The sequence below is a fragment of the Serinus canaria genome, chromosome Z (genome assembly GCF_022539315.1).
Source record: "Serinus canaria isolate serCan28SL12 chromosome Z, serCan2020, whole genome shotgun sequence".
In the NCBI taxonomy this organism is placed as follows: domain Eukaryota; kingdom Metazoa; phylum Chordata; class Aves; order Passeriformes; family Fringillidae; genus Serinus; species Serinus canaria.
Window position 1 is genome coordinate 37,258,583 of NC_066343.1, and position 25,383 is coordinate 37,283,965.

The window sequence follows — 25,383 nt, forward strand, 5'->3', positions numbered from 1 at the left end:
CGCCCCGACCCTGGCGGCGGCAGCGCCCCCGGCAGGCGAGGCGCGGCGCCGCTCCAGACCCGCCCGCGGGGCCGCCGCGCCCGGGACCCGGGGCCGCCGCCGTCGCCGTGTGGGGCCGGGCCGGGGAGAAGGAGGAGGAGCGCGTCCCCACGGCCACCCTGGTGCAAGCCCGCGGTGCGGCCCTGCTCGCCGCCGCTCGTCGCCGCCATGAGCGCCGGGCAGGCCGTGGGAGAGGAGGCGGACGCCGCCGCCTCGTCGCCGGCACTTCCCAGGGTGCTCTCGGCGCTTTTCTACGGGACGTGCTCTTTCCTCACCGTGCTGGTCAACAAGGCGCTCCTCAGCGCCTACAGGTGAGCGCCGGGGCAGAGCGGGCGGTCCGCGCCTGCGGGTGCCGGTACAGCCGGTGCCGGGCCATGCCGGGCTGTCCCTGCCCGGCGGAGAAGCTTTCCCGCTCCTCTTCCCCTTCCCGTTGGCGTGACCCTCGGGCGTCCGTGCAGCTCGGGATCCCGAGCAGCCAGCTGGTGGGTAATGTGCTGGAAGCAGGGTCGGTTTGTCCAATTTGAGACCCCACTGGTGCCCAGTATGTACCAGCTCTGCAGCACCGCCCGACGGCAGGCGCAGTTCCGACAGCACCCGTCTTTTCCTCCGGGTCTTTTCCCTGTTCCCAGAGGATCTCACTACCTCAGACACCCCTGAGGGAAACAGCGTATCCTCTAACTGTTCCTGCCGAACAGTATCTTTCTTCCAGCATCTTTCTTTTCTGAGGTAGCCAGAAACGAAAAGTCAACCTCATAAAATGGCTTGATCATAAAAACACTGAGAGATTCCGTCCTTGACTTGATGGCACTAATTCCCATATGGAACCCTGGTGATAATTAGCATCTTCTACCATTGTGTGAAGCAACAGCATTAACTGCACACCTCTTACACTTTGCATTTTACTCTTAGTCTTGCAGCTAAGGGAAATAGGAACTTGGGCATTCATCTCCACATAATGCTTTTCCCATCTAGATTTCTATACTTGTTGGACTTCGATCACCCTTGTGGGTCCCTTCTGACTCAGGACATTTTATGATTCTATGATTGTCCTGTGACTGCCATTTTTGTCACCATTAACATGTTTTACTTTAAATCTTTGCTCTGTTTTTGCTGTGGTTTAGCTATCTTGAATCAAAATATGAAAAACCAAAATGAAAAGAAAGTTAAAAAACCAAACTTGCTGTAATTTTTTAATATTCAGTGCAATTTGAACATATAGCAGCTGTATTTAATATGTCTCATAAACTGTACATGGTGCAAATTGAGATTTTATTTTATAGTGGTTTTTATCCTACAGATTGCAGGAAAGTCCCTGGCATACATCTAGCACATCTGTGTGAGATAATCGAATACAGTATGTCCATCAGTAAGCCTGAGTTTTGTATTAAGACCTTACAGCACTGCTGGGAATATTTAGGCCTCTGCAAATCACAAATGTCTGGAGAAATTTGTGTAGTACAGATGGGCAAACTCTCCATCTTTATATGGGGGAGCTGTAAATACTAACCAAAAGGCAGTTTAAGTGTCACATGATTATAAATGGAAGTCCTGTTATTTCTTATGTTTTTCCTGCCCCTAATACTTCTATTTCCCTGACCTCTTTTGCTATCAATTGCTCCTAACTCTCTTATGGCCGTTTTGGTGTGAGTCAGCATGCTTGTTTCTTTTGTCAATGCTTTGTTCCCATCCCAATTATGTTAATATTAGATGTACATTTCTCACCACACTAAGTAGGAGAATAGCAACTTCTGCGAATGTCATGCAGTTCAACAAGGCCAAGTACAAGGTCCTGCACCTGGATTGAGGCAATCCTAGGCACAAATAGAGTCTGCATGGGTCAAGACTAGCCCCGGGGGAAGGACTTGGAGGTGTTTGTGGTAAAAAGCTGAGTATGAACCAGCACCATGTGTTTGCAGCTCAGAAACACAACCACCTGGGCTGTATCAGAAGAGGTGAGGCCAGCAGGTCAAGGAAGGGATTCTGTGTCCCTGCTCTAGTGAGATCCCACCTGTAATAATGTATAGCAACACTGTGATGGCCCCAAAGAGGGGAGAGAATGATGCATCTGACTCTGTGGATATCAGACGGCTAATTAGTTACTTGATCATACTATTTTATTCTATACATCTAAAGCTGAACCTGCCAAGCACTCAACTCTACACCCACTGCACACACTGCACTGAATTCCATGATGGTCACCCAACAGTCCCGACACACACACACACTCTTGGCTCTGATAGGCCAAGGAAACAAAACACCATCACTTCAGGTAAACAATCTCCATGTTGCATTCTGCTTTTTGCGCAAACACAGGCACAGGCAATGATAAGAATTATGTTTTCTTTCTCTGAGGTTCAGAGAATGTGAATCCCAGAAATATTCTTGGGAAGAACTGTGCCTTTCTTTTCTCTGTGAAGGGAAATGTGGGGCTACAGTAATGCATCTGGGTCTTGGGCCACCCACCTCAAAGACATGGACCTGGTGGAGCTAGTCCAGAGGAGGTCACTAATCACAGTGGCTCTCATCACAGGATGGCAGCACCTCCTGTGAAGACAGGCTGAGAGAGACGGGGTTGTTCAGCCTGGAGAAGATTCCAGGAAGACCTTATTGTGGCTTTCCGGTACCTAAAGGGAAGAGCTCAAGAAGGGCTTTTGAGAAGGCCATGTAGTGGGAGGACAAAGGGAAGTGGATTTACGCTGAAAGAGGGGAGGTCTAGATTGGTATTAGGAAGAAATTCTTTATTGTGAGAGTGGTGAGGCACTGGTGTAAGTTGTCCAGAGAGGTTGTGGATTCCCCATCCCTAGAGGTAACCAGTCATCAAGACCAGTCTGGATGGGGCTTTGAGCAACCTGAAGTAGTGAACAGTGTCCCTGCCCATGGCAGAGGATTGAAACTAGATGATCTTTAGGGTCCCTTCCAACCTAAACCATTCTGTGATTCTATCCCTGTTTTCAGCTAAAGCCAACTGAAGGGTTATAGTAGGAATGTAGCTGGTTTAGTAGACAATAGATGTTTCTACAACATTTACATAAGAACTTGATTTTGACAAAGCATATTGCTAGCATGTTTGGATTGTAGAGATAAGCTTCCATCTTGCAAGTGCAAGATGTTTTAGTTACTATCCCGTCTCAGGATTCAAAATGTAAATGTGAAGCTACTCTAGAAACGATGCATTAAGAGTTCTCTAAGTATGTTACCTTCACCTATGAGTATTCCCCAAACAACTAGCAGTTCAGAATTGATCAGCTGTACATGGGCTGTATCATTTGGGCTGCAGAAACAATATATTTCTACTACAATAAGTGCAGTCCTGAACTATTCTTAAACACAGGCCAGTCATCCTCATGTTTAATTGTTGACTTTGGTTTTAAAATTTAACTTTTTTATTTTTCCTAATTATTTATTTTTATTCATTAGTACTAAATATCTATTCATGCTTTTCAGTGTCCCATCACCAATGTTTCTTGGAATTGGACAGGTCATCCTCATGTTTAATTGTTGACTTTGGTTTTAAAATTTAACTTTTTTATTTTTCCTAATTATTTATTTTCATTCCTTAGTACTAAATATCTATTCATGCTTTTCAGCTTCCCATCACCAATATTTCTGGGAATTGGACAGGTATGTTCACAAATAAAGCACACTAAAAATATTCATTATTTTTTAAGTTAAACTAATGATAATAGAGGTAGAGTTTAGGGGCCAAAATCACAGTTACAGTGAACTGCTTGTCTTCTGGATTAGATACACTTTAAGGAACTGTAATTTGTTTCATTGAAAACAGGCAACTTTGAGCTTGAGTCAAAATTATTGCCTGGAGAGAGTAATGTAAAAGACTGGAATGCTATTTATTTCTCCTTGTAAAGTTCAGTAATTAAGGAATATGGCCTTCAAAACTGTCCAGCTTTCTTCTAGCAAATGCATATATTCTTTGGGGGTCCTTGAGCCTTTGTGGACTGCATGCAGAGATATTGCCCCTGTTTGTAGTCAGACCATGTATTTCTTCATAAATTTCTCCCCATTTCCTAGCAGTTTTCCAGAAGGACCCATGCAAAATTTTGATTCTTTCTTGCTTTATTTGCCTATGGGTAAGTTGCAGTATGGCAGCAGAAATGTTAGTTGTTAGGAGGCATCGTGACAAAACCAAAGTTCAAATGCTTGTGGACTGGGTCCATAAAGAAGAATGTATCACTGGAGAGGGATCACTGATAAAGATTGAGCCTTGAAACAAGTATTGTTTAGACAAGTACATTTTATAGGGAATTTGCTTTCTGCCAAGGCTGCACAGTAGGGGGTAGTGAGGAAGTATTGAAAACAGGGTATGGCAGGTCTGACATCTCTGCTGTTAAGTGCTAGAGAGAGTAAAATGTCTGGTAAAGACATCTTGTAAAGATGTAATAGAGAGTTTTACATACCCGGACTGCTCAAGGAACCATAGACCATGTTTCAGTGAAAGGCTTGAAAATGTGGCAATAATTCATGTCTTGTTGCGGGTTTTTTCTTTGCAGAAAAAAGAAAATTAGTCTTTGCAGAATCAAAGATTTAATGGCATTTCCATTTTTTTGTTGACGCATCCTTCCAAGATTTTTCTGAACACTATATAAAGTACATATGATACAGTATAATGCTTTAGTCTGCAGAACATGACTCCACCCAATCCTCTAGATAGTTGATGGCTGTATTTTTGTATTAGGAAAATTTGACCCTTTGTTTTGACTCCTTGGGGCAGCATTAATACCTATGATGTATGATTGCTCAGATATTCTTCTTCATTCTGTCTGCGTCTTTACTATTTCTTCTTCATGTTGTCAACAGATTGATCAATGCCCAACCTCCATCTTGCATTACCAAAAAAAAGTTTTGGGAGTGGTTCTGCAGACTAAACAATTCTCTGAGTAAAAATGTCATGGTTTATCTGGGATTGTGTCCTATTTTATTTTCTCAATTCCTTCTCAGCATTGTTTCACAGAATGCCACTAGTTTTTTTCAGGATAGTAAAGTATTTGTGTGTATTTTACTTTTAAATAAATAGCTGACAAAATTGCTTCAATAAGAGCAAAATTATTTCAATTTGTTAATTTCATTCTGTGCTGTTCTTTTAAAGAAATACATAAAACCTAAAATTTGTCAAATTCATATAAAGATTTTGTCTTTGAAGCAGTTTTTTCATTCAGTTTTGCTCTTGCATGACTTCTCATTTTTTCTTTTTGTTTAGATGGCAGCCACTATACTTATCTTGTATGTGTCAAAACTAAATAAGATTGTTCACTTCCCTGATTTTGACAAAAGTATACCCGTGAAGGTAAGGATCACGTATGTCGTGGTATTAATAGGAAAGAGTTGCTTCTTATAGTAGCATTCTTTCTTATGGAGACAAGAAAAACATTTGCATTTCTTTTTCAAATGGGATTTTTGTATCATTGCTTCATTTAAAAATTGACTTGATAATTTATTTTCTCTGTAATATTCTAGTCAGGGCTATAGATATAAACTCTGTTCGCAGGGAAATCTGGTGCCATTTAGTTATAAAGCACATGGGAAGGGTACTTTACCTTTATACAGCAGAATGAAACCTTCCACATTCCTGAAAGGTTTTTCTGGATAGAGGTCTCTGTGGGATCAGTGGGAGGTAGGTGTTTGTGAAAGACTTTTGAACACAGCATGAAGAGAGAAAGGCTGCTTGGAGATATGAATGGAGCATATGACAGTAGAAAAAAAATAGTAGAAAAATAATGTGATAGATGAGAAACTGTAACAACAGCTGACTCCCAGTATAAGATTTAGATTCCATAGGAGGGGCTAAAATAATGCCCACTAAAAATGCTGTAGGTGGTGACTAGCTGTATTATACAGACCTTAAATGTGTATGGTCTAAAGAGGCAGGACTGGACAAATGTGAGATGATCTCCTCTTACCTCAGTTTGAGAATTAGCATGTGAACTGACTACACAACCATCCTCAAAGATTTTTGCTTCTATGCAATGTTACTGGAATGTTTCTTTGATGCATTAGCCTGTGTATTTATGTCTTGTTATCAGTTGTGTTTGCTCCAGGACACAAGGAATATTCCCCACCCTGCTGCAGGGATCAGATAGCATAGCTTTTCAGGCCCACATCTTTACTGCAGAATGTCTTGGCTTCCTGTCAGTGTGAGGTTTACAATGGCTGTCTCACAGATATGTTCATTCTTCATGCATGTTGAAATCATTGGTATTTCTACATGTACAAGTCTTAGAGGAAAATCTATGGTATCATTCATAAAATGAGCAATCCTTTATTATTCCTGAATAAGAAAGAAGGTTTCCCAGTGGGTAGCTTTGAGTTCCATGTATAAACAACTTATTGAGACCTTGAGAAGTTTCTTCCCTCCATCCCCCACAAGTCCTACTGTGCTCCCTCTCTGCTGTTGTCTTTGCTTTAACTTATGTACAAAGGCATTAAAAAATACAGCATGTATTTTCTTTATCCCAATAATATCCGTTGTTTGGAAGACTTTGCTGGATAGGCTGGGAGCAGTCAGCATTTTAGCTTCCAGGACCTGTGTATTGTTTGTGGTGCTGAATTTGACTAGTCACAGTGAATCAGCTGGATTGCTCATTGTTGATTTCTCTACTTTTTAAGGAACCCCTAGGCCAGCTCCTTATCCTTTTGTCAACTTTTGCTTTGACACTAAGATAATCATTACTTTTCACTCCTCAACTGGTTTATGTCTTCAGTGCATTCAGCTAGAGTTTTAAAGTAGTGAAATGCTTATTTTAGTGATGAAACTTTGAAGTTCCTGACCCCTTTTAAGTAAATGATTCACTGATCTCTGCTGTTATGCTGGATGTTGTAATTTTGTCTTTACAATGGAATGAATTTCAGAAAGGAAATTCATTCCATTGTAAAAGAATGAATTTCAGCCTGTAAATTAAATGAACCAAAATGCTCTAAATAAAAGTCTGCAGTTGAGACAGTGCTCTACAAAATTTTTGCAAACTTATGCCGACTGGCTGAATATTTATTGTTACTCATGCTCCTGCTTTCATTTTTAACCTTGGTTAAATATGCCCTACTCCTCTGTGTGCTTTTCCAGGAGACAGAGTTTAAAAAGGCATAGCCTTTGACTTTAGCATCCTCCAAAGTGTCCCTGTGTAGAGGCAAGAGCAACTATTACACATTAGGATACAGGATCTGTTATGTCTTTCTGTCATTTCAGCCTCTCTTGACTGATAGTGAATGGGACCAAATGTACATACTGCCTTTGTCCCCATTGATTGCTTTGGTTGGTTTAAATCATCTGCAAATTCCAACCTTATCCATTCTATGATACTGTAATTTTCTCTGTAGCAGGAAAATTAATGGCTTTGAATTGCAGCTGATAATTGCAGGGATTCATGTATTCTTGTACATTTGCTTAAGGCTCATAAGTTCCATTATTGTTTCTATAGATTGTGTTATGGACCGTAGATTTCTGTGCAAGTCAATCTTTTGGTAGAAGCAAAGTTTAGTTTACTCATAATTACTTACCTTTCCTTTCTGGTATCTTACATAGCAAATTTTTCTGGGTTAATCTAAAATGTTGTAACTTCCAACTGCATTAGTATATACGGAATATATAGAGGAGCACAGCATACTTACAGTTTATTAACTTTTTTATTCCACCTCTTCACTTGCTTATTTAGATACTGTTGTTATTATTACCTTTATATCTAAAATTAAATGTTAAAATGGGTATTAATCTGAGGATTACAATAATTAGAATAGAAATTATTAACATTTACTCTAAATGGATTCTGTGTCTCATTAGTTGTAAATCACAGCTCTTCTAATGACATCAGTGAAGCTGTGGTCATGACCAGTCACATAAATAGGAGCTGCAGATGATCTTGCAGCATAGTTACCTTTTTTTCCTGTTAAAAAAACCTTCTTTCTCCGTAAAAGTACATCTGATATGACAGTTATCAAATTCTGTCAAGTAAAGTTCCTCAACAGTACTTCTAAACAAAATAATCTGAGTTGTGCTTTTAATTTTATCACAGTTATTTCCTCTGCCTCTGATTTATGTTGGAAACCACTTAAGTGGATTATCAAGTACCAGCAAACTCAGGTACAGTAAGTAGAAGTTATAAGTAGACTGTTTGGATTTTACCCTTTTCTCTTGTGGGGTAAAAAAGAAACACTAAAGAAGACCATTGTCTGGAGTCTTAAATCCATGTGGTGTCTGTCTGCCTGTCTGTCTAAACTCCTGGTACTGTCATGAATTATTTACACAAATATTAGATCAGTTTACAAGTTTTCTGCTTCCTTTAAGGGGAGCTTAGCCAGTTCTGTACTGACACAAAATCACAATACTCTTATGAGGCCATGAAAGTGCTTACACTTTTGCCTCACACCAAAAGCATCCAGCTTTTCCTTGGTGTCTTAACCAGAGTGTTGGAAAACTGTAAGGTGTTTCTGAAGGAAGAAGCATAAGGAAAATATTTGTTCCAAGATGTCATGGCAGATATTTAGGAATCACCAAGTGATGAAAAAACTGCTGTGTAGTGAGGTGGTGGTGGTGGCCTAGCCCTGCTGAGTTCAAAAAGCAGGTTGTCAGGGAGCCCTGCTGAAGAGTGCCTTGACTCCCATGTGCCTGTAAGCTTAGACCCATGAGAGTTGCTTCCATGCTAGTGCTAAAAAGGTGTAAGTAATGCAGATAGAATGAATGACTGTGTTTTCTGTGGAAGATGAGCACAGAAGCATGATGGCTGCACCAGGACTGGAGGATACAGCTGTAGGATACAGCAGGATACACCACTACCATTGTGTTGTTTTTTTTATGTCATTGCAGGCTCCTGAGGGTTTGGTATTAAGCTAAACCAAAACAGAATTTTGCAGGTTTGTGTGCATTTGGTAACTATGAGACAGATGCTAGGAAAGAAAATAGAACCACAGAATCATAGAATCATCAGAGTTGGAAAAGACCTTTAAGATCATCCAGTGCAACTGTAAACACAGCACTACCACTGTAACCCTCGACCAGTAACCTTATCACCCAGTGCCAGATCAAAACACCCTCACGGGTGGTGATTCCACCACCTCCCTGGGCAACCCACTCTAATGCCTCATCACCCTAAGAATGACAATTTCTTTCTAATATCCTGTCTGAATCTCCCCTGTCTCAGCTGAAGGCCATTTGTTCTGGTGCTCTCACTGCAGGCACAGTAGAAGAGACCTGCCCTTACTTCACTGCACCCTCCTTGCAGGAAGTTGTAGAGTGATGAGGTCCCCCAATGTATTACTTTTAATTCATTTGCTTTTCTTTTTATTTATAGAATTAATGTTCTCTAGCTATGAACAATAGATGCTTGATTCTGCAACTCTTTGCTGAATGTGTTCACAAGCTGTTCCATTGAAACAGACATTAAGACTTGGGCAGTACTGTGCTAGTAGCACTTCAGACATTGTGAATATGAAAGAAGCTTCAAAACTGTAAAAGTTGGCGCTTTTTTTTCCTTTTCTCTGACTGTATATTTAAATGCTTAGTAGGATATGTAAATGCACCTTCTCCCTCTCTTGTGGCTGGTATATCTCTTTTAGATTTATTAGTTTTAACTAATTTTTGTAATAGAAATTTTAAAATGCCTGCAGTGTTCCTACCATTAATATTTTGTTACATTGCATTTTGGTACAATATATGATACTTGTTTACATCCTTGAATTCTCCACCTTGTTTAGGTTGTCTGGAAGGTGCAGATGATCCCATGCATAAATTCAAAATAACTGTTGTAAAGTTTTTAAACGTTGTGTTAGGAATTGTATCATTTACAAATGCAGTTGTTAATAATGATCTTAAGTAGGGGATTAATTGGTCTGTATGGCTACACTGTCACATTTACAGTGTCAGATGCAAGTAGTTTCTCACCCAGAAAGGTTTCCAACTGCATTACTTCATGAAGATCAACAATATCTTGCTAAAAATAGAAGTTTGTTTTGTAGTCAAAGCTGTGGCCCCACCTTTCATGTTTCCTATATTTCCTCTAATTTTTTTTGTCATATGTTTATTTTAGTTTTTCAAAGTACAGCTTGTTTACTAAGCATGTTTTCTTTGTATTTTATTTCTGTTACATATTTTTAGAGAAAAGTTTTTTGTCTCTCAAGTTTCAATGGATATAGTTTTTATTTAACTATGCCTATGAATTTTGCAAAAAGAATTATTTAATAAGCGTTATTCTAGGTAAAAAATACCTACTATATTCCATTTCAATAATGCAGAGTGACCTTCAAACATAGCCAGTTGCACTGATTTACCAACTGGCAAAGCTTGCTATCTTGCAATGATTTGGTTGTCTAATGTGCATGTCAGACTGACTTTCTTATATATTTGCTATATGTTCTGGTTTCTTATTCCTAGACTAATTGTTCTATCCTCTGGGTTAGTAAAATAAGAGTGAGAATATAAGAATGCTATTCATCTGATATCATGCTTGGATTTTTATTTTGTTTTTTTGACAGTTTGCCGATGTTTACAGTGCTCAGGAAGTTTACCATTCCACTTACTTTACTGCTGGAAATCATCATACTTGGGTGATCCTTTTTGTTTGTTTTTGGGGTTGTGTTTTTGTTGTTTTGTTTTTTTTTTTAAATTTAAGATTCCTTTATTTTAGATCATATCAAATGGATTACTTGTTTCATCTCATCAAAAAATTGAAAGAGTGATTTTTACTTACAAATAGAGAAAAGCAAAGAAAGTGATTTTTGTAGCTTTCTTGAAGGCATAGATAGATACATTTTAGTGAAGAGAGGGAAAAAAATCAACTTGTCTCCATTTTCATATCTCATTCTCTAGATTGTTACATGGGTTTCAGGTCAGCAGACAAAACTCAGTCACTTTCAGTGGTTATGTTTGTGTCTTGTCTTGGAGGCTCCTAAACTGTGAACTGCTTCAAACAGATAGATCCTTACAAAGAGTGCTGATAGCATGGCAGTCTGCTTATGTAGAGTAACTGTCTGGGTCAAGTCTGAAAACATACCAGGTTAATGAAGCAAAATGGTATCTACCAGTTCTTAGATCAGACAATTCCTTACTTACAGACACCTATGTTATTTTTCATGAGAAATCAAGAAGGTTATGCTAGCTGCTCAGGATTTCTAATTTCAGTAGTACTGAGTTGGAGGAGCAGGAGTATAAATACATCACATTTTGTCCAGAACTTCACAATTCTATCCACATGGCTGATGCTGGGCTCACAAGATGGACTCACCAGGAGAAAACCAGCTTGCTGAAGCTGAACCCAGGCAGCACGAGAGTGATGATCAGAGGAAAGCTAAAAAGGCGAAAAGCAAAAAGCCCCCAAGTAAAATGTCATCTGCTTTTGGCTAAAGCAGCAGTTAATTGATCAATGTGGTTAATATTTGGAGACACTCTGGAATTCTTTTGTAATTTTAACTTCTCCCAGGGAAAGCAAAACTTGTTGTCTTCTGTTGGTCTGAAGACTCCCACAAGCAAGTGAAAAAAAATGTGAGTCAGTGAGATGTACATAACTGCACAGCTGGAGAACAGCAATGTGGCCTATGAGTGCAACAGCATCCTAACCAGGGGAAAGCTTCAGAGGAGAATGCTGTGTTGGTGCAGACTGACACAGTGGATTTCCTCAGGGCTGAAAATGAGAGGACTCTAGAGAGTCTGTGCAGGCTTATGTCAGGATTTTTGAAACAGTCAAGGTTTGGATTGTTACTCTTGAGAGTCATTATGATCAAAGCCTAATTTATCTAGAGTCTACTCAGTGCTTTGTTCTTGTGACAGTGGTCCACAGATGTGGTCCTTTACACACAGGATTTCTCCAAGAGTATTTCTTCAAGAGAACTGTACATTTTGTTTTGAGGATCTTCTCTGTCAGTCTATCTTGACAGAATAAGGACTAAGGGAATTGTAAGGCATATTGCAGTATGATGCAAAAAGGAGTACTTAAGATATTTCCAAATAAAGTAGTGTAGATATAAAAACCTTTGTATAGGTTTACAGCATGCTTTTTACTACTCTGTGGCAGCACTGATGTGATAGTGAAGAATGTCATAAGCTCAATGTTTTCCCTTTCAAGTAAAATGTTTCAGTTTGAGTTCACAATAAGTATCTATTTGGAAATAATCCAGACAGTGTGCTGTATAGTATCTTCCTCAACAGAGGTGGTATGAAAAACTGCAAGAGAGTTGTACAGTGATTTTTCATTATTGGACTGCTGGATGACACTGAAATATGTCTATTATGAATATCAATACACATTAAATTTTTTTGGTTCAGTGCTGTTACTTTGAACCCTTAATCTTTACTTTTATAATTGTTTAGTAAGAGAGTGCTCAGAGTGCTTTTTCAATCTCTGTTCTCAGGGCCAAGGTCTGACAGCCTGGCACATGGGCAATCACGTTGTTTCTGTAAGGTTGTCAAGACTTTGCCCTCCTGTTAAATGTTCTGTGATTGTTAATTGCTTTGAAACTTTTCAGGCAGACAGGCATTTAATCTCCGCTTCAAATAATGAAAATGTGAACTGTTTCAATTTTTGCCTGCAGGAAACGGTACCCACTGAATATTATAGTCAGCGTATTTGCCATCATTCTTGGGGCTTTCATAGCCGCTGGGTAAGGTTTTAATTTCTCATACAAAGCCATATTATGAGGGGAGGGACAGCAGGAGGACTTTTTCCTTATTTAATTCCCAATAAACCTAAGTGGAGATAAGTTACTCTGGATAAAGTTTTGATTTGGAAAATCTCTCTAGCGACATCACTGGGAGGTGCAGTTATACAAAGGAAAAAAATCTAATTCTTGCTGACTGTCTTTGAGTGTGTCTTTTTCCACCTGTAGGTTTTCCATGTTTTCAGGATCATAGGTGAAACAAGTTAAAACTATGTGAGGAATCTTGTTTTTATTACATTGTATCAGTGTATTTTAATAATCTTGGAAAAGTATATTCTTATTCTGGATAGAAAGAATGATATTTTCGTTGTCAAAAATGGAATTACACATTGCATATTTTTTTAATCTTAAAAATCCCACCTTTTTTTTTGTTTTTTTTTATCAAGTTCCATTGAGTTCCATTGTGAGGTAATGGTTACAAGCACCCATATGCTGTTGTCCTCTGTTTTATGTTTCAACATTCCTTTACCTGCCTGGAAAGTTAATGTTTTGTTTGTTTGTTTCCTGGCTTTGCTATGAACAAGGGTAAATAATTTCCATGTGATGTGACAGAGGTAGAGCCATGTTCAATCAAATGAATTACTGTATTGATGAGGTAACTAGTCAAAACAGAAAGGATGACAATATGTCTGAAAAACATACAAACCAGTTGGATTTTATTCCCTAGCCGCTTTCTGTGGTGAAAGAAATAGGTAAGTAAATTCAGTTATAATTGGACTGGTTGTCAGGGTTGAGATGGGTGGAATTTTTCTCTGAATGAAAACTGAACATTTCCTGCCACTTTCACTCTTAGTATTAGGAGCTCTCTGATGTCTCATTTGTGATGGTCCTGTGATTGGAGAAGTGTAAAGTACTTTTACTTACAAAGAAGGCTTGAAGCAAAACCTGTGACGGGCTGGAGTTCATGGGATTTGCATATCCTCATTCACAATATTCATCTTGGTAAACAAGGTAATGCAATGCATTGCATATATTTTGTTTATTTACAATATAGTATTTCTTTCTTTCCCAGGTCTGATCTGTCTTTCAATCTGGAGGGCTACATCTTTGTGTTGCTAAATGATATCTTCACAGCAGCAAATGGAGTCTATACAAAGCAGAAAATTGATCCAAAGGTAACTGTGGCATGATTGGATTGAGTTTAGCAGTGAGCTACTGTCTTGTTTAGGGCAAATTCAGGGAGGGGTTCCTCTAGAAAGCAAATTCAAGTGGTCCTTCTCCCTACCTGGTCAGGAGATAAACTTCCTTGGAGAAAAGTGGAAAAAACAATTTATTTAACAAAAAAAGTACTCACAAACATGAAAAAAAAAAGGAATTATATTAAGCATCAGAACCTCACACTGTTCTGAAGAGATGGCAATTCAGAGAGAGAGAGTCCTTGTCATGGAGTGTAGCTTGGCTTGCTCAGTCTCTTATCAATCCCTCTGGTGCTAGAAAATGCCTTGTCCTGGGGCCTGGTGGGCCACAGGCGTGAGCTCCCAATGTTTTTCTGATTTTTCAGTCCAGAGCAGGTTTGAATAGTTCCTAGAAAAAGAAAAACTACAGTCCAGGAAACTTCTCTGCCTCAGCTAGCTAAAAAAACTAACTAAAAGCAACAGAGAGTTCTGTCCCACTGTTTGTGCTGCAGGCAACACACCTTGAGAGAGAGCTGAAGCTCTTATCTCTATGTTCTTGAATACAGCTGCCTCAGACATTCCACTGCTTCTCCTTTTCCCGCTCTTCACTCTTTGATCTGGTTTTAAAGGCACAAAACTTATTTCTGGGCTAGGCAGACAAATGGGGATACAATTCAGCATCATAAAGTCACCCCAGGGCATTAGTCACCCTTTTGTACTTAGACTTTTAGATTTCTATGCCCTTACCATTACAAACTCATAAATAACTTCATTTGCTTTCACATTCCAGTTGATATATGCATTCTTAATAGAGAACAGCCTAGAAAAAGTTATTTGTATCTCTGGCTAGGCTTTGGTAAGTGAACAGGCTTTTAAGCAGAATTTGTAGTTAATAAAAAAAAAATACAAACCATAAGCAAACAGTTTACCTCTAAATTTGATATCTATTTATACAGGGATGAGGACTTTTTGACTAGAAACACACGTTATGTGAGGTTTATGTAGAATATGTAAAATAAACAGAGAACTGTCTAGCCTAATTCATAACCACGGTAACTGTAGTATTTTTTGATTTCTAAAAGCAAGTCTTCAGCAAAGGCAGGTGTGACAAGGTATTAGATGATATCTTGATACACATTACTTATGTAAATGTTAGGCAGGCTGCTCTTCAAATGCAGTGCCATAAAACATACTAAGCCATAGCAAAGAGCAGTCTTGGACAGAGGTTTAGTTTCTGACTTCTCTGTTTCACTCTGTATAGCAGAAATATATGTCTTTTAATAATCTTAGACATCTTAGTCAATTCCAGACTGCAATTTGACTTATGAGCAGTACTTAACAGCCTCACAATTTTCTGCAAAATACAGGAGAAGAGATGGGCTGCAGAAATTTTCTAAGCAGCCTGATAGAATCTGGAGGAAGGGAAGGCTATTTTTTCATTCTTCTAATTTCCTGCCTTTGTGCCAAGCAAGTTAACCCACAACCCTTAAGTTGCATAAATATATGGCAACCCTTAAGTTGCATAAAGTTACATCAATTACCAGTGATTACAAAGCTCTATCTATGAGTCAAAATTCATTCACTTTCCTGTTATATGTTTTTGTGGTTGATTTGTAGTAGAAGGACTAGGGATTCCTTGGACAGGTAGAGACTTACGTGAAGTCAACACAAAGCACTTCTGGACCAGTGCTTTTGAACGTACCTAGTGTTGTACAGAAAGTGTCCAAGGTATAACAGAGCAGTAATACTCTGCTGACTGCATAGACAAAGTAAATGAAGTAGAATTTCAGCTTAGTATAGAACACTGAATACAAGGATTGCAAGTTTGTATTTTAAATGGAGATGTATTCTATCTGTTTACTCACTGACAATAATGTCAGAAGAATTACCAGAGTAATGTGTAGTATTTTGCTCCCAAGTGGCTTTTAATGCCAAACACCATGTTTTGTTTTTCACAGGAGTTGGGAAAATATGGTGTCCTGTTTTATAATGCTTGTTTCATGGTGATTCCAACAGTTATTATTAGCTTTTCTACTGGAGACCTTCAGCAGGTAAGTAGCAATATTGCATATCTCAGACTGATAATGTTATTTTGTTCAGATTTCATTTGGAGAGTGACAGGGGCTTTTTGTTTATTTCTGAAGGGGTAATCTTCCCCCAGTGTTAGTGATCAGTGTTTGTAAAGTGTGAGTTAGACTTGTCCTTCACAGGTAAGAACTTGTGATTATTCACTTAAAGAGAAGCTAAATTTGTGTGATAGTCCTTATTTGAGTCTTTGTCTAGGAACTAAAAGGTATGTTCAGGGTCACCCAGCTAGAACAAAAGGTTGAGAATTTAGCTGCACCATGTGATTTGCCACATGCTCTAAAACAAGATTTCAACCATACAGACAATTTTTAGTCTTTCTCTCATTCTGGTGTCCAGGGCAGATCTCTGTTTAGTCTCAGTCTAGTTTAGTAACCTACATTGTGCGTTCTCATAGAATGAGAGCAAGACTCTCCCCAGGTAATCCTAATACAATATCTGTAGGCAATATGTTCTGATACATGAAGTATCAGACCAGAAGGTTTTCCTGGCTCCCTCACAGACTTGCTGAGTTGCCTTTTTGGTAATAGTTAAATGAGTCACTCATATTCCTTTCTAGAAATTTTTACATTTGCCGCGGAAAATTCTTTGGAGGGTAATAAATCATTGTAGTGTTCTTTGTTGTATGTTGCTGTGCCCTGAACTCACACAATTTTATCACTGTGTTCTTAGAATTCTGCTTTAAGCAGAAAAATTATGATTCCCTGAAAGTGCTGGAATTAGGTCTGCAGTGAATGTGAAATTTCTTTATGTCATCAGTCCAGCATGACCTTGTGCCAGTTTAGGAAAATGCAGCTGCTGCCTATCTTGGAAAAGGAGCCCAAGTTTTTATAGCTGTAAGATTTCAACTGCTTTTCCAGAACACAGGGTGTGAGATATTTTGGTAGACCTGGTCAGAGAAGTTTACCTTGTTGCGAGTTTCACTTCAGGGGAAATAAGGAGTGTGTTGTGCCCACGGGCTGATTTGCTGTAAACACCTTAATGCTCAATTACCTGAAGAGAATAAATATCTATTGAAAAATACATTGTGCTTGCTGTGTTTCACATTGGTTTGATCACTTAAAAATAGAAGTCCTATTAATGATGCAGATAACTATTGTCAGTGTGACACACAGAATCAAATAAGAGAAAATAGAAAAAATGGAAAAATACTGATGATAAGTCAGTAAATGATTGTAGATAAGCATTTTACTTAGCAGATTTTCAGACCAGTTTTTACCCTGGCAGAGCTTCTTGCCTTGACCCATCACAGTATACGTCTTCTGCTGTGAAGTCAAAGCATCAATACCTCATCTATGTGGTAGGGACATGCTTCTACTCCTCTAGCTAGTTCTGTAATCTTGGAGAGATTGCAGCTTGTAAGTGGATGTCTGAGTTACTAAGTTCTCCACCATCTGGCTCACTGTGAAGACAGGAAAGCATGATGCAATATAAGAAGAAGGAAGCCTCAGAATGGCTCTCTGTTATACTTGGCAGCTTGTTGTTGCACACCAGCAAAATTCTAGCAGGACAGAGCTGCTCAAGATCCTTTTTACCAATTACCTCACATGGTGGAGGCTCAGCTGGCTGTTAGCATGTTAAGGCTGTTAACAGCCTTTATTCTGTTTCTCAGGAATGTGGTCAGCCTTAGCTGAATTTGTTGTTTATGTAGCAAGTGTAAACTAAGCAGACTAAAATGAGGCACATCCAGGAGTTGCTAGAGATGGAAAAGAATCTGTGACATGTTTCTTAGTGGCCATGTGGCACTGTGTGTTTGTTTGCTGCACTTACTAGGGAGGATACTTCAAGGTGATTGAGCCTTTTCATTGCTCTTTATTATCAAGGGACCTTAGTAATGCTGAAAACACAGGCTTGGGCCCTGAAAGCTGTTCATGAAGGAATCTGTGGTGTGGAAGAGATTTAGAGGAAATTATTTATATATTTGCTGTTTCTTTCTGTCTCACATCAACACTATTTATTATGTGTTATTATTCACAGTGTTAGTATCTGTCAATAAATAGCAAAACGCAATTTTCTGTATTGCGTTCATGTTCATTGCTTACAATGTGCCATTGTGTATCTGCCCTGCTCTACAGGTTACAAGTACTTGTCTAGGTATCAGGGATGCTATCATCCTGCTTTCTGTAAAGTTAGATGCATTAAACTGTTTACATAAGTAATATAAGTGGTTCATAATTTTCGTATGAATTAAATGTATTTTTTGAATGTACATATTTTCATATTAAGTACATTTTATATGTGTTTACAGTTGATTATATAACACATAATTCTCTCTCTCTCTCTCTTTTTAATAGGCAACGCATTTCCAGCACTGGACAAATTTTTTATTTGTCTTTCAATTTATTGTTTCCTGCTTGTTGGGGTAAGGACACAGGGGAATAAAGCAAGTTGTTTTCATGTCAGTGTTTCAAATTGCAAATCTCAAATGTAAGACTCACTAATAAGTTACATTACAATTCAGAGAAAATGGATTTGGTCCCAGGGTTATGTCCTGGTTATGTCCTGACTTTTAATTATTTGTGATGGTGTAAATAACTCTTCAGTGCTATCTGGATTTTTTACCTCACAGTACAGTGCTGAACAGCATAACATTTAGCTTTGTATTTTCTGTACTGTCTCTTCTGTCTGTCTCTTCCAATCATCTAAATTCTTTACAGTTAATAGCATATAAGTCCTTGAGTACAGGAGCTGTTTCAGTGTGTTTGTTCTTTAAAGTGGCTGGAAAAGTGTGGGAGACTTAAAAGTAATGAAACAATGCTTTTTTACTGTTGGAACTGCAGAGTCAAAGGAAGAAGGAGTTGCATCCTGTTCTTCTCTTCTGCGTCATAACCAAGGGGTCGAACTGACTTCAAATACTGACATATAAACAGCACAGAGAAAAGGGTTGACTCTGCTGGAGCTCAAGTAGCATATTTTAACATATATTTTGAATATTCTGTATGTGCACATTATTAACATAAATTAGAGATTCACAGAAATTCTTTTACAAGGGTTGAAACAGGTGGGATTATAGATTCCAGAAAAATACTAATCCAGATAAGGTTGAATATCTTGAAGTCATGTTAAACTTCTTAGCTCCCTGGGAGGAATTTATGTAATTTTCTTCTTTGTTTAGGTTTCTCTTGATGTATTCTACTGTCCTATGCAGTCATTACAATTCTGCACTCACTACTACAGTAGTTGGTGCTATCAAGGTGAGTTATGGACCTGAAGAGGGAAATAAAAATGCTCAAATAGACAAGAAAGAGCATTGGCTCAGCAGTGGTCTTGATTCTGCTTTGAGATGGAAACTCCAAATGAGGGCTAATACTGAGACACTGATTGTGCCAAATAAGGTCACATCACAAAGTGACCCTGTTCTCTTGCCTTCAAAGTCAGGTATGCTCCAGAAAACATTGTTAGTATTGATCTATTTTTATTTCTTCTACAAGAGAAACTGGAACAATTTTAATTAAAAGGTGTACATTTAGGCACATTTCATCAGGCAGTATCCTGTGCCTCTGTTGTTTATTAGGTTATTGTGGGTTAGTCAAGATGTCCTGGTGCAAATGCAGGTGAAATTTTACTTTGAGCTAAATAATTTCCTTTGTAGCTGATACATAGAGCTTTTATAGATACAGAGTAATGACTAAGCTGAAGTACAGAGTGTGCTTTTTGGTTAAGTGCCTTAGCCTCTGTGTGAGAACCTGTGTTCTAGCTGAACAGACTATTTAAATTTGGTTTGTACAAATTCTGGTCAATTTGATCAACATCAAAACATGCATGTCTTAAAAACTGAACCTGGTGTCCTTACAGTCTGTTTTCTTTAACTCAGTTTAATTTAAAACTTACTTTGTATTGATGAGGACAGCATGTCTAGGAACATCCCTAACTGCCCATGCGCTTTTTTGTAGGCCAGTTTGGAGAGAAACAGAGAACTACAAAGCTGAAAGAGCTTTAGAAAAGACAAAACTAATGCAGATGTGGACAAAACATTTTCAGAATTCAACCTAGCTTAACGGGAATAACAGTACTGAAAGCGTTTGTTTCTATGACTAAGGAAAACAACACATTCACCATAACAAAATCTCCAAAAGGAGGGCAGTACTTCTCTTTCTACATCCTTTTTCTTTTTTGAAAGTTGCAAGATTAATCTAGTAGTTTTCATTCTGTGGTCCTGAAAGCATTCTTTTAAATTTTGTATGTCTGTATCAAACCATTAAGTCTGGGCAAATCTATATTTAGTTTCTTAGCTGTAATAGTCTTTGGCACACTTTGAACAGCTTTATAGTTGAGAAGCAGGTTATGATGCAGCAGTCTCCATTAGAGACTTGTAGAGACAGATGTCATTATGCAAATTAGCTGCTTAAACAATTGCAAGCAATAAAGTGTTGGTAAAACGATCACACACTTCTACATTTTTCCTGCTGTCTTTAGAGGTCTGTTTTCCCAAAACTTGATGCGGGTGGGTGAGAGGTAGAATTCTTAACTTTAAGCTGTGCCTGTCTTGAACCTGTACCAAGTGATTTCAGAGCACATTTAAGCTGGAATAATAAGCAGATAACCCTCTTAAGGTAATAACGAAGAACTTTTACTATAACTTTAAGGCATCCTTTTTATGCTGGAGAATGCAAAACCCACTTTTAAGAAATGAGATTTGAATTCCAAAGATAATAAAGAAATAAATTTCAAAAGGTGGCCTTAGGTCCATTTTGCCTAATATCAAATAGCATTTTTTCCCCTAGGAAGTTACTGTCATTGTATACATTTAGAAAACATATTGATTTTATTATTCTTTTCATTGTTACATTATCTATAAGACTGACATCCATGAAATTAGTTTAAAGGCTGATTTTACAGTGGTCAACAACACAGTATAGCTATTTCCTCAGAAAAGGGAATTAGTTGATATTGTTTGTATTAGTGGAGATGAAATCTGACTTAAATAAATGGATAACTTTTGTTTCCTTTCAGAATATATCCATTGCTTACATCGGAATGTTGATTGGTGGAGATTACATATTCTCCATGTTAAACTTTGTAGGGCTAAATATTTGGTAAGTGAAACTTGAATAGCCTTTATTTTTATTACAGCTGAAAATTTCTCAGTGAGTTCTAGTTTTATATTTCATTCGATGGGACTCATTCGGTTGATGCAGTTTTGAAAGTACTGGCCTGACAAAGCACTGCCTCAGGATGTAAAGGTCATTACAGTTAGTTATGTCTTTTCATGTCTGTTTTCAGACATTAAATATTGCTGTGGTAAGGCCTAATTGTGGAAATATGCCTGCAGTTTTACTGTGTGGAATTTTTTATCTTTAGTGAGCAGCAGTTCTGAGCTGTGAGGCGTCCAAGTAAAAGTCAGGTGTGGTGTGGGAGGTGAGAGCACTTACTGAATGAGTTGTGCCCACTGAATATAAGTTTTAACTCGTGAGTGGTTACTTTCTGTGCTTAGATGATCAGCTGTGTGTATGAATCTGTGTGAACAACTAGTAAGTGATCTTTGTCTGCTTGAGGCTGCTTTCTCAGATGGGTTACATAGCTCTTAGGCACTCGTAGTTTATGATAGCTGATGTTTAGCTCTTCAGAAGGAAAGCTGTGCGTACCTATGAAATGACATCTGTAGCATCAGACATTTTTGCCATCACTGTTCATTCTCTTTTGTTTAGCATGGTAGGAGGATTGAGATACTCATTTTTAACATTAAGAGGAAACAGCAAGCCTGCACAACCTGGGGATGAAGAGAATGCGCTTCCAGTGTCAAAGACTTAGACAAAATGCCTGCTGTGAAAGAGACTGAAGATACAAGTTTGTTTAGCATTGCCAAACCTTAAATAAGTATATGCTGGAACATATTTGTAACAACAAAAAAAAATCTACCTCAGTTGTCACAGACATGCAGGCAATTCACTGGCTCAGAAATATTCTTGCACACAATTTTTTTTACATGCAAACTAGTTTGATTTTAGCTTTTTCTTCTTAATCTGAAAGCCATTTTATAGGAAGGAATGCTATTAGCAAATCTCAGTTTGTAAATTTCTGCATTTACCTGTGCTTGGGTGCTATTTCAACAAAATCTTTAAGTTTTGTTTCAGTGACTGCCTGTAGTTTCTTGAGGCACAATTCCCTGTAAAGATGATGAGGCTTGATTCACCATTGTCCTGTGCCATATGCAAACCTAAATATCAGTGAGGAGATGAAAGAACCTAGTGGTTCAGATGGATTTCACACATGCATGTGCTCTTAGGTGAGTGATACAGAACGTATGGGGCAAAGAGGATATTTGCCCCCAGATTGTTCCCTGTGTAAATGTAAACTGAAAAATTCAGGCCATGTCCATGTGTGCACATTGTGTAGGCATTCTCTCTCTGTGTTTTTCTCATCCTCAACACTATGGTGTTCTGCAGAAATTGTCACTGTTGTTATAAATGAACCCTCATAATTTTGCAGCAGATCAAGGAGAGTAGGAGAATGACAGGGGATTTTTTAATATTTGACGATTGTGTGTGTGTGTGTCTGTGTCTGTGTCTGTTTGTCTGTGTGTCTGTGAGTTAGTACCAACAAATCTATTTTTGTTAAGGTACGTTTTTCTTTTCATATCACATTCCCCTCCTCTCACCTCTCATCTGTAACCACCTTGCTGCAGAGAAGTGGTGCTACTATGTACAAACATAGTAGGGGAGGGAAACAGATATGTGGAAGATTGACTTGTGTTTAAATAAGGACAAATGGCTACTGTCCTGTGGTGTCTTATATATACAGTAAAAGCTTATCTGGTATTCGTTTATGCTTTCTGTTTTAAGCAAGGAATCATAATGAGCCTGGGGATGACTACAGTAGGCTCAGATGGTGCAGTGGTTAAGAGGCCCAGACTGATGGTCTGAGTGATCATCTGGGACAATAACACCCATATCTATGTTTCAATAACACATGTATCTGTATTTCCTTCTTTGAAAATATTTGATAATTCTTACCTGTTTCTCTGAGGATAGACTGTTAACATTTGAAAATGTGATAGGCACATTGAAGTGCTGGAAGACAGCAGAGAAATTAATCTTGTTGAAGTTCTCAATTCCCTGCAAGCATGAGCCAAAATTTTTGAAAATAATCAAATCAAAAGAAGATTTTGAAAGACTTTGACATGGAACCAGGGTGGTTTAATGACTTGTTTGATCACTTCAATTAAAATACAGCTAATCTGAAAATACAGAAAATCAGAAGAAAACATTACTCTGTGTGTAGCACATCAATGACCAGTCTGAATTAGATCTGTGAAATGTGGGTAACACCAGAAGATTCAGGGAGTGGCTGCCTGCATGGATTTCAATGGCAAGAGGAGCAGTGTCTGCAGGTACTAGAAGTGGCATTTAAAGGCACAGTCAAAGTGAGAAATCTGAGCTATCAATTTTCTCACAGCTGATGAAGAATGTGATTTTCATTTTCTATCAGCTGAAGACCTGTGGAGGGAAAACATTGCTGCAAATATCATTCCATGATACTTTTTTTAAAAAAATTCCTTTATGCTTAAAAACCTTCAATACTTTTGAGTGTATTCTTTTATAAGGCTCCTCTTTCTTCAGAACATCTCTACCTCCACAATTTCAATTACTGACCCTTAACTCTCTTACATGAGAGAAGGTACTGGAAAGTTTTCATTTATTATGAAATGAATATGAGTGCCATTTGATTGCAATACTGAAGAACACACAAAGGCAACTGCGAAATAAGATGTAGTTCCCACAAAGGAACACTTAATGTTTGTATATAATTAATTAATATTTTGCTCTACCTTTTATAAATAAAATTTTACAGATTACAGTTTTAACAGGTGTTTTGTTTGGGTTACTCTTTTTTTGTGGATGGACACATTCAATTGTCCCAAGCACATGAACAACACTAATATTTGCTTTTTATATGATTAACTCCTCTAGTGTACTTGAGGTGGTTTGTTCTGCTCATTCTGTACCATGGTGAAGTGATTTTATATAATTTCTTGTTCACAGAATGTTTTTGAAGTGCTTCAGACTTAGATTTCTCACCCAAAATACAGACCTGATAATCATAGTCTTTATGACAGTGTTACTCAGAATAACTTAAAAAATAAATCTAGGAATAACAAGAAATAGGTACTATCTAGAAGTACTTGGAACTGCTTGCATACTTTCACAAAGAAACCCAGCTTCAGTCACTTTCTGTTTTCCTCTATATCTGAGATACTGTTGATTTCAGTAAATTTCCTGATTAAAATTCTGGCAATATGGACTCGACCAGGCACAACTATCATGTTAGAATTTAGGAAATTGTATGGCTGTTTCATCAAGAACATCAATAATTGTGTTTTTCAGTTAATAGGATGGAAACTTAAAACTGATTTTTTAGGATACAGCTGTTTACTTTTCCACAGATTTCATATTAATGAACTTAAGGTTTTAAAAATGACATTCATACCATTACAAGTGTCAGGGTATATTTACAAGGAAACATACAAAGAAAAATCATTACTGGACCAGAAAAAAAATATTGTCCATTGATCTGTTCATGCTCAAAATTTTGTGGGGATTTTTTAGCAGTGACCTCACTGTAGTGAAGTGAGATCAAGTGAGAAAATGTGGTCACTCAAGGGACTTTCTACCCATTCACTGTAAATTTCTTGCAGTGATTCCTGCGGCAGTCAGAGAGGCAAAAAAAAACTTACCTCAGAAAAAAAAAAATTAGACTGAAGAATTATTCACATTCTTAAGGATTTATTCATTTTCTTCTCATTATCTTGGCCTAATTTACTTATATTGGGCCATGATGCTCTGTAGACCTATCTGATACTCATCACCAACCACAGGAAAAGAAAATGGAAACAGAACAGGGAAGTCCAGAATAGAAGACTGACCGCTGTGGAAGATTGTGTTTTGATTTCATCATCAAATAGAAGGGATTCTTATAAATTTTGGGGGCATTAATTTAAATGAGGAATTCAGCATTATTTTTTACATGTAGAAAGCAGTGATATCTCTCCAAATTTAAAGTATTCCTTGAACAATGAGTAATTTTTTTGGGTTATTTGTGATTGATTGTAAATACTTTTGTAAATGTAATATTAAATCCTTTTTTTATTTGTTTGGCCTGGGTTACTTATGAGGTGAACCCTAAGAGCAAAATTAAGACAGCTTTAGTGTGAGGAAACTGAGTTGTTGTCAAGCTAAGACAGTAATGATTTTTTATCTTCTTTTTAGAGATAAGCTAGTGTCACCTTCCTTCTGTCTGTGGTTCAGACATTTTCTTGTAAAGTATCTGAACAGTTGTGGGTTTCTGACTGAAGGTGTCAGTAATATAACAGGATAAATCTTTTTTCTGGTTCCAGTGTGAATTTGTCCTGAAAATATCTGGGCCACAATTTAACTCTACACTGTAAGAAGTAGTGTTGATCTCTGTTTAGGGTATTCTTTTTTAAAGGTTTGGTTTAGATACATCTCCAGTCTCTATGAATAGTAAACAGTCACAATAAAGTTAGTGTCTT

The 25,383-nt window shown here is 38.0% G+C and overlaps 1 protein-coding gene across 2 annotated transcripts; it reads left to right on the plus strand.

The window, feature by feature from the left end:
* The first annotated feature begins 68 nt into the window (after positions 1–68).
* Positions 69–23,697, plus strand: SLC35D2 (solute carrier family 35 member D2). 2 transcript variants are annotated; one of them, XM_018922976.3, is made up of 12 exons: positions 69–350; positions 3,627–3,660; positions 5,255–5,341; positions 8,061–8,128; positions 10,516–10,587; positions 12,568–12,636; positions 13,706–13,808; positions 15,767–15,859; positions 18,188–18,255; positions 19,009–19,087; positions 20,847–20,929; positions 21,542–23,697. In XM_018922976.3, the coding sequence occupies exons 1-12, from the start codon at positions 208–210 to the stop codon at positions 21,642–21,644; spliced, it is 1,002 nt and encodes a 333-aa protein (XP_018778521.2). In that variant the 5' UTR covers positions 69–207; the 3' UTR covers positions 21,645–23,697. The 2 variants fall into 2 exon arrangements, with proteins under 2 accessions (XP_018778521.2, XP_030093158.2); XM_030237298.2 differs by having other exon boundaries at positions 21,957–23,697.
* Positions 23,698–25,383: the final 1,686 nt, after the last annotated feature.